The 10,013-nt window shown below is 38.5% G+C and overlaps 1 protein-coding gene across 1 annotated transcript in view; it reads left to right on the top strand.

The window, feature by feature from the left end:
- The window catches only part of LOC122805272 (breast cancer metastasis-suppressor 1-like protein), a 360,358-nt gene extending 351,052 nt beyond the window's left edge, over positions 1 to 9,306 (top strand). Inside the window, exons 6-7 of the mRNA XM_044075361.1 lie at positions 4,322 to 4,476; positions 8,099 to 9,306. Of these exons, the coding sequence (XP_043931296.1) occupies positions 4,322 to 4,476; positions 8,099 to 8,216 (273 nt within the window). The 3' untranslated portion in view covers positions 8,217 to 9,306. The remainder of the gene's footprint in view (positions 1 to 4,321; positions 4,477 to 8,098) is intronic.
- The last annotated feature ends 707 nt before the right edge of the window (positions 9,307 to 10,013 follow it).

Genomic DNA, 10,013 nt, shown 5'->3' with positions numbered 1-10,013 from the left:
TTTAAAAGTAGAGAATCATCAGACAGTCTATGTAGAAGATTCTATAGGAATGATAAGTGTACTAACTGGTTGTCTGACAGAGTAGCTGATGCATGGAACAGACATTGACATTAAAGCAAGTACTAGTTTAGATATTTTTAAGAACAGCCTGGAGACTTGTTATGGGAACAAGTGTTTTGGTGTATTGGCAAGCTAGAAAGGCATTACCCCCTGTGCTTGAAATATTTGTATGTATGTATTTATGTATGTATGCATGCATGTAATGTTGGAGGTGTGATGGGGAAGGAGGAGGTAATTGGGAACATATTTTTGGGGAGTTTAATGATTTGGCAGACTTAAAAAAATTCCCTGCAGACTATATCAGTATTACAGGTCACTAAAATTGGTATGACTAAGGAAATAATTTTTTGAACTATGATACGGAATCAGAATTTCCTAGACATAGTAAGGCTTTGCTGAGTCTAGTTATGGTGGTTGCCAAAAAGCAATTACTAGGAAATGGAAATCAAAGTCTAAACCATGTGTACTAGAAGTGAGTATAGTTGTTGTGTCTTTCGGCTTTTTCCGGTTAGGAGTCGCCACAGCGGAACTCCGGTCCGTTAATGATTGGCAGTTGATTTTTACGTGCCGAGTTGCCAGCCTTGATGCACAACCTTCAACGAAGGTACACCCATTCCCGTATGCCTCCACACAGAAGATGCTCTAGCTGAGAATCGAACCGGACAGCGTCTTACTATGTGGCGACAACGCTACTGCAGCACCACCACCTAACGGAGATAAAACAACTGGAAATTGGATCTTTAGAAAACGATAGGAGCAGATTACATAGAAACAAATGTAAATTGTGGAAACAATACATGCAGATAACTAATGAGGTTTGAAAGAAGGCATGATTTGAATGAGCTATGTAATGTTTGACTAACAGTGACTGGATAAATTTGAGTGATGTGTAATGTTTGCAACTGAAATTGTCGTTATTGTTTGCTTTTCATTTATTTAAATATATGATTGCGTGCATCATAAATGATGCTTTAAAAAAGATGTTTCTTGTTTAATATAAAAAAAAAAAAAAAAAGAAAAAGAAACAATTTAGATCAGATGTTTAGACTGCCGCTAGAACATGTTTTGGCAAGGCAGTCCACTAAGTTCTCTTGTAACAGTCATCATACTCTTCAATTCAGTTGTGTAGTGTATTGCTGAAGCATATTTTGGCAGGGCAGTCCTCTAACGTCTATGAAGTTAAACTACTTGCCCACTTTAGGTTTTGTGCTTTTGGATCATTCATGATGTTATCCAAGATGGATTCAGGTTCAAGTTCAAATTTATTTCGGTGCTTAAAAGTAAGCCTTTTAGATTAATAGCATACTAAATTCTGGTGATATGGTGCAGAGGAATGAAGCCCTAACATTATCCTGGATGTTCCAAGTTCAGGTAGCAGCTTGGACACCTGAAGTGCTGGGCAAAAGCAGATGGGAATAAGTGTCATACAGCTCATCCATCCTTGGGAGGAAGGTGATGGTTCCCAGCTAGCTGGTCTTGCTTCTCTGGTACAAGTGAAAGGTTCTATGAGCAAGGAGAAGAAATCGTGGAGGATATGGACTATGGCTATTCAAGGACCGGTAGCCCTTGGAGTGTGCAAAGGAGCATGCATAGATAAATGGGGTAAATGTAGGGCCTGCAGTGATGCAGATGCCTGTATCTTCGCCAAAAGGTGTAGTTTGGCCATACAGTAATGCTTTCAGTTGTGAGGATGCCAGCAAAGGCATATGCATCTCTCACAGTTGCCTGTATGTTGGCTCCCCTAATCTTCTCTCACCCTGTACTATAATGAGCAATTTTCTAGTGTGAGAGAATGAGTGAGCGGAATCCAGCTGGGGGATACATGGTGGTAAAAATATACAAAAAGATAATGAAGTTCTAAATAATACATCAAAGAAGTGTTTCAGTAATAAAACATAATTAAAAGATGAAATAACATCAAGCTCAGTGAGGTACGTTGACTGTATTCAGGTACTGAGGGCCAACACAAGCAGATTCATGTTTAAGGGATGTGCAGTGTGGGGAAGTTCATCAGCCATATTGGCAGCAATTTTCAAAGGTGATGGCCTTGATACTTCGATATGTTGAAGCAGATTTCTGATCCGACTCCAGCCATAGCCTTGTAACTGTGAAAAGACCTTTACTGAAAGAGTGCAGTGCTTAGAAAGTCTGATGCCATGCTGGTAGTTCTTGGAGATGGGAAGAACCAAGTTATGTAGGGCAACTAAACCATAACCAGAGTTTTGCTGGCAACATGAGACCAAACTGCAAGGCTTTGGAAACCATTTGTAATGTAGTATCTGGAAGCACCTGTAAATATCCATAATATATAAAGTTCTGTACAAGATGCAGTCCATTGACTTCTGAGTCTGGTATTCCTAGGTACCTGGAGCTGCAGCAGTCCAGACAGGAAGAAACTAAGGTATGCACAACTGGCAGGAAAATCTCAGATGGTATAAGGTATTTTATTAGGGAAGTGCTCTGAAGATGGAAACAAGGGAAACCAATTACTGCTGACACCTTGTCATTAACATCACTCTGCTTTCGATGCTTATCCCTAATGTGCACAGTTTTGACACAGACCCTGTTCTGTTTTCACCCTAAATAATGTTGGAATGCAAGGTTGAAGCATTGCAATCTGTAACATTAGTGTGAATGGCCACAGCCACTATTTTGGAGATATTTTGCTTTAACTCACTACAGGTTATCTAGTTGTTGATGCATTTTCAGTCATCAACAAGTGAATTTATGAGAAACATGGACTTGTTTGGGAAGGACAGGTGTCTCTCAATTAATCCAGCAACTGTAACATAAACTTGTTCTCTGAAGGAAACGTATGCACAGAGTACATCAAAGAACCCAAAGTGGAACTCTGCAGAACACCAGCAGTGAGTGGGTGTGAAGAAAAAGATGTCTGGTCAACTAGACAAGTAAAATGGACCTGCCCAAGACTATACCTTTCAGGCCACATTGTTGCTACATATAATCTAAAAGAATCTGTGGTCCACTGTGTCATATGCTATCTACAGATCAAGCAAGACAAAAAAAACAAATAGTAACAATGATCTTTTGCCATTAGTAGATTAAGAGCTCTGTCAAGGCCATCTCTGCACAGTGCCTTGACTGTGCAAGCTGGATTGGAATGAATCATAGATGTTGGTTTTCTTAAGGGATCCAGCTGCACGTAAAGTTCAGGAGTAGGTAGTAACTGTCCAGATTATCAGACTCTACTTGTTTTTGTCAGGGTAACCATTACATCTGTTAGTATAGGTAGCAAAGCTCTAGATTTGAAGGAAAATGAGGTAGTCTGATATAGAACTGGACTCTGTAGTTCTGTGCAGGAAATCACAAGTCTGGGAGACAAGGGTCAAGTACACAGGTAGTTTGGTGCATGCTTGAAAAAAGAATAGAATTTTTTTGTGTTCAGCCGTAACAGATTCCCTTCCATTCCAGGAAGAAGTAGCAGCTCTTGTCCCTGTGAGTATAACATGCAGGGCACTGTGTATAATTGCGGCAAGGTTTGGAACAAAGAACAATACGGCCATTTCACGTTCCTTCTGGAAAAGGAAACAAAAAAACACCTTACACTACTGGTTGCGGCAAGTTAAGGTATACAGCCTCCCCAACACTCTGAAGTGAGACACAAGTTGGTAATCTGTGTGGAGATTTCCTGGGACAGATGTAATAATTTCCTCTGGGGGAGATTTGCCTGGTAGGTAAAATAGCATTCATGCAGTTGAAGCCAGTCCTCAAGCAGACAAGTGCGATGCCAGCTACACTCAAGGCTTCATCCAGCTGTTTTAGGGCATCCCATACAACATTTTGTACATGCACATCCCTGCGTCATCTCACCTCAGCTCATCCATGGTAGATGACATTTGAAGTTAGTATTTTCTTTCTTCTGCCGGTACCTATCACATTGTTGCATTTCTCTTTGTGTGTGTATGTGTGTGTGTGTGTCTGTAGGCACATGCTGACATTTATTTCTGCTCTGGAAGAAACTAAAGCAAAATTAAAATTCCTGTGACTCTTCAAGTGTCATTTACATCAGACACTGCAGAGCAACTCTTCCACTGAAGGAAGGACTACTGCTTAGGTCTTGAACGATTGCCTGTACTGGGGAACTGTGCAGTCATCTGCTCATCAGAATACCTTACAAGGGCTGGTACTAAAGTAAGTGCATATGTAACAGACTGTGTTTTTGACTGGCATGTGTGCTTATATTCTTTGTTATATTATTTTAAAAGCATTGCATTTCTAAAGAAGAAACTAAGCCTTTTGAAAGTTTACTGAATTTTGTTTTTTTTTAGGTTTAGTTAAAACAGAGAAACACCTATACTCTGCTAAGTGTGAAGATGGAAGACTGTACTATGAAGGGGAAAGTTTCATTAAAGGTCAAAACATTATTCTACAAGTAAAAGATGAAATGCCCTCACAGTAAGAATTCATTTTTATTTTATCATTTATTTCTACTTAGGAGTTTGTAAACTGTAGTCAAGCATCTTCAGCTCTTAATTTAACAAGCACTATTGCAACAAGTATAAGTTGTTATTGATTAACAGTAGGAATCGGCAAACTTTGTCTTAGCGGTCCATTGCTGGTACAAATCTCTTCCTTGTACACTACACCAGTATCACTTCAGGAAAGCTTGTCGTCACTACTCCGAGGTTAATTTTTCACACACATTAGTTCACATAAGTAAATAAGCATTTAAAAAGATCGTCACTCAACTAGAAGCTTTGGCGCCATGATACTATAGTGTTACCCATATAGGAGTCCAATTGCATTTTGAACATCACCATATTTGTACTTCATCATGCAGAAAGTAGAAGCATGATCCATAATATGAACAAATTTTCTGTCAAGAATATGGATTTGGCTCTTTTTTTATGAGCCAAATTGGCAACGACTGTTTTGTCAAGTTTGGGGTACCCCAGGTTTTGTAGACAGGGGTTGAAGTCCACTAGGAGGCTCTGCCCCCTCCACTGCCCTCTTATTTAGTATACCAACTCTAGAGTTCAGAGTCGCACCATTTCTTTGAAGGGGAGCAAACTCAAGAAAGTGGATCTTTTGACAAGTTGGCTTCCAGTTAAATGAATCAATTTCAAGAATACATGCATTGTTAGTGCAGTTTAAGATTTGTTTTGTATGCACAGGATCTCGGCATGTTGTTTACCTGTTGAGAATTTTTAGTGTACTTGTTCATATGAGTGCAGATTCATTGGTGATGGAGTTCTCCCTTGAGTAACTGGTCAGACATGGAATAATGCCAAAGAAAGAGCCCTACGGTCCAGTAATTCTCTGTAGATTTACAGTCCCTATCCCTTCACTGCAGGAGAAATTGTAATGGGCTGTTCAGGTAGTCGGACAGTTCAGCCTATGGGAATGTATCCTCCTCAGCAGCTGTGCAAGCTGTGCATTAGTTACTTCAGTAAGAGCATAATCACTTCAGCCCATGATACTTCCAACCAGTGTGAAGAACCACTCACATTGCACTGTGGGCTTGCAGGGCTTATTGCTGCAGGCAAAAAGTTCACACTGCTATAGGTGTCACTGGTGGAAGAGCCAAAGCCACTCCCCTACCCCACAACTGACAAGCTGGTAGCATCTGTGTACTCGCATACTCTGTGAGTAAACACATTCAAGTACTGTCAGTTAATTTTCCTCCGGTCTGTGAAAATTATTTTGTCATTTCAGCAGTTTTTTTCCTTCAAAACTAAGAATTTAATTAACTACTTTCACCAGCCTGTACAATTTTTCTTGTATCTGGAGTTAACTTACAGTAATAAGAGATGGGATTATGGAGTGATACGGTCATCATCTTTGTTGTGTATTATTTTTTATGAAAAATGTAGTAGGTATGTTAGTGAAGTCACACTTTCAGTTAAAATGCTGTTAAAATTATGGTGTTAATTAAAATCATTTTGAAGTTGCCTTGTGGGAAATCCTTATAAAATCCTTTTCAGGAATCCCTCAGAATCCTTCCTAAAGGAGGAATTATGACAGCCATTGCTTTCTTCCAATAATTCTGTTTTTTTTTTTTTTTTTTTTTTTTTTTTGTGAGTTAGTGACATTGTCTGCAGCCCACACCTTTACACATCAATCCAAATTGGATGTTGTTTCCAAGGCTGTATGGGAGCCTTGCAACAGCATTTGTCCAAGGGATGCTTGCCTCTACCTTTCCTCTGGATATGTTGCTTAGTAGTTTATCCATCCATTATTGCAAAGACAGTAGACCTCGCTCTCATCTCTACCTATTTTGGAGGTACACAGCTGTTTTTTTTCTTTGATTTACCCCTTCATGTGATGTACCTATTTTTCGAGGTACGTTCTTATGCGGTGGTGGTGCTGCAGTAGCGTTGTTGCCTCATAGCAAGACGTTGTCCCGTTCGATTCTCAGCTAGAGCGTCTTCTGTGTGGAGGCATACGTGAATGGGGCGTGCCTTCGTTTTAGGTTGTGCATCAGGGCTGGTAACCCTGTACGTAAAAATCCACTACCAATCATTAGTGGACTGGAGTTCCGCTGTGCCAACCCCTAACCGGGAAAAGCCGAAAGACACAAACAAACATTTACTTCTTCACACGAGTATCTCCCCCTTCCTGTCACACACAATTTTAAAGCTGTTTGGTAAACAGGAAGCCAGACTAAATGAACTGTATACTGGTGGTAATAATTTAAAGAGGACCCACATTAAATCTCTCTTTTTCAGAAGCAGAAATAAATTACTTTGTGATGTAGTTTTTTTTAGTTTCATTCATTAAAAGCTACAGTCTCGTAATGGTTTCATGTCAATCCGTAGACAGCACTTTCTTCAGTTGCTGTATGATTGACAGAAAAAGAGCAAAATAAGTTTTGCAGTAAATGGAGATTTTTTTCTCCCCTGTTGTGCGACCTTGGAGTGGGAATATTTAAGTTTGGGGTGTATGTAAGGTGCCCCAAAAAAATTACTTCTGAGGTTTGGCAAAATGTTTTCTGTTGATCATATAACACACAGTGAAAGTGCTGTCGATGGATCAACATGTATCCTTATAATTTTCTGTCATTTATGCCACACCTGTTTGTTTTTATGAACAGTACCCCATAATCCAATTGGAAGTGGGAAAAGTTATGTGCGGTTTGGCATTCATATGTTATGCTAATTAGAAGCCCAATTTTTTGGTTGGATATACCTACTTTTCAAGAGTCTTTGTATCTGTATTCAGTGTGTACAGGCTAAGAGGTAAGAAGATTAACAGTGGACATAGACCAATGCATGGAGTGACTGTTTTTGTTTCTGCCCAGGTCTCCACTGAAAATGGGCTGATCCCATATGGAATTCCCTTACCAGCCCAAGTAAGTAAATAAAATATTGCATTGCAGTTATGCGAGATACTCTTGACAGCAGATGATGGAATTGTCCCTACCACCACATTGGATGTCCTTCTTTTGTTCCTTGTAGTTACTGCTTATTTCACACTTGTCATTATGGCATTTTTTAGGACTAAAGAATGCGTAAAGGAAGCCGTTTGGATGTATAAATGGAGCCTGGGCAGCAGGTCATGGCATCACTACTCTAGAGTTACACCTGTATGTAGTTTAATAGGTCTACATAGAGGGAAGCAGTCGTGTTGTATATATTAGTGCAGCCTAGCAACAGCCACCGTGACAATATGGTATTTCTCATCAGAAAAGGTGGCCGAGTTGTTATTGTACATATTGCTTAACCCATGCTATTACTGCACAGACTAGAAAAAAGTAGCAGATTGCCTATGAATTGTAAGCTGCCTAACCCAGTAGGGGTACTCTGAGGACAAGGGTATTTCAGTCATAGTCATCTGTTAATTGAGAGTACCTCACATATTTGTTCTGTCTTAATTGCTGTCAGGGCAAGGCTCTTGGTACCTATCACTGACAGTATGTTTTAAATAAATTTTGCACACCAGCATTCTGTGGAATCTAATCTTCTTTTACAGAAACAAAACCATTCACTGCAGATGTAGTAAATCAGTAAAATAAATTCATTAGTCTAGCACAACTTGCTTAAAAAATATACATCTTTTTTTTCTAAATTGCTTACAGAGCCACCATCACAGCAGTCAGCACAGCAGAAGTCTGGTTAAGAAGAGAAGACGGAAGTAAAACTAAACTTTATGTGTCACAGCTTCAGAAAGGGAAGTATACTATTCGAAAGGTGTAACCTTCACCATCAAAGACTCCTGTAACAGAATGTGAGAAATTTGACAGAGCAAGATTGAAGCAACATAAAAGCTACTGTATACAGCCATGGGAAGCAGTCTGTGGAAGCGTCAGTAACTCTGTAAGGCACCACATTGCATCCTTACTCTTGAGGTTACTTTCCTGGTTCAGAATAAAGACTTAATCTTCACTACTGAATATGGTAGCTGAAGGCTTGAAGCAATAAATTCATACTAGCAGCTATTGAAACACTTATTCCTCTTTATGCAACTTGCACTAGCAATAGATGAAATTTATTTTTGTAAATTTTCAAGTTTATACACTATAAGAACTATTTAAGTGTGTGTTAATGCTTATGACAGACTTGGGGTAATGCTGAAATTGTTTTTCACTGGTTTCATAACTATGCTTTCTGAAAAGGTTGCCTCATTTGTGTCTTCAGCTGCTGTTAAAGGCACATTATGCTTCTTAGATAAAGTTAGATGGTGCATGGCATCTTTTTTCCATCAAATGTATGGTATGATAATTCAGTAACAAATACTTTTATTGCTTAGTTTTTATGCCATTGCCATAACAGGTGGATTTAATCTTTTGGCTTGCGTGTGATTTTTTTTTTTTCTTAAGCAGTGTGTTTGCATTTATGAGGTATTTACAGTAAAAGATTTGTAGTTATGCAATACTGTTCCAATATTAATATACAACAATGACGATTGTAATTTCCAAGAAGTAGCCTTATATTGACTTGCTGTGATAACATTAAAAGTTTTGAACAGGGGTTCCAGAAGAAAGCATAAAAGTGTTAGCAGTCTTTAGAGAAAATCCATTTCCACTCAAGAGTTTTAGACTCCGTCGATGCCATTTGAATGGTAATGGCATTTCTTTTATTAGGCACTTTTAAATGTGGCATCTCCTTGAAGTTCCATATTTAACAACACTGGTTACATGTTCCAGTATAGAAATATGCCTGCATCAGATTTTAGTGAAAAAGTAGTATTTGTGTAAATATTTATTTTTTTAAACCAATTATCAGTTTAGTTTTGAATTTTAAATTATGAGGTATTTATAAATAAAACAAGATTATAAATCTGAAAGCATTTTGTCTTTTGTGTCATTTCAGATGATATATTATGAAAATGCATGCATTAACAGTGCATTGTAGTAATTATTTTACATTTTTGTACCCTCAAATAAAATGTATTAGGTCAGCACTGAAAACAATGACCTTGATGGCTATTTCTTATGATTGTTTCCGTATTAGTTTATATTAAACATTTTACATGATTACTGCTAAGTATGTTGCTGGGGACTCCATTACTAGTCCTCAGAGCTGGCAGTGGCAGCTTGTCACAATTTTCCATCTAAAATTCATCTTTACTGACAGCTCAAATACAGATATGCTTCAAGCAGATGTGCTTGAGTCTTTCAGTCTTCAAGGAAACATACCACAGAATAAAACTCCACAAAGGCATTTTTTTTCAGAGGGGTAATCCTGTGCTGTTCTCTGTTTGAAATGTCTCCACCCTCATATCCCCTTATTTAATTCTCAAGGCTATGATCTTGAAAAAGCAAAATCACACTTCATTGCTTCCAAAAAGACATTACTAATATATGAATCAAATAAATAGCCTGGGTTGAGGATAATGACTCAACAGCAGACTGTTTGCAAGAAAAAAAGATGATGAAATATGCTGATCCGTCACACAGAGAAGTTATGTTGGTGATAAATAGACTTCAGTTCCTGAAAAAGGGCTCTAGTTGGAGTTGGTTGTACTAACTGCCAGAGTAACCTTATCTGAGA

Source organism: Protopterus annectens, chromosome 6.part1 (assembly GCF_019279795.1).
Source record: "Protopterus annectens isolate FY-2018-M chromosome 6.part1, PAN1.0, whole genome shotgun sequence".
Lineage (NCBI taxonomy): Eukaryota > Metazoa > Chordata > Ceratodontiformes > Protopteridae > Protopterus > Protopterus annectens.
Note: the sequence above shows the minus strand (reverse complement) of the source record. Positions and strands in the feature narration are given on the sequence as shown.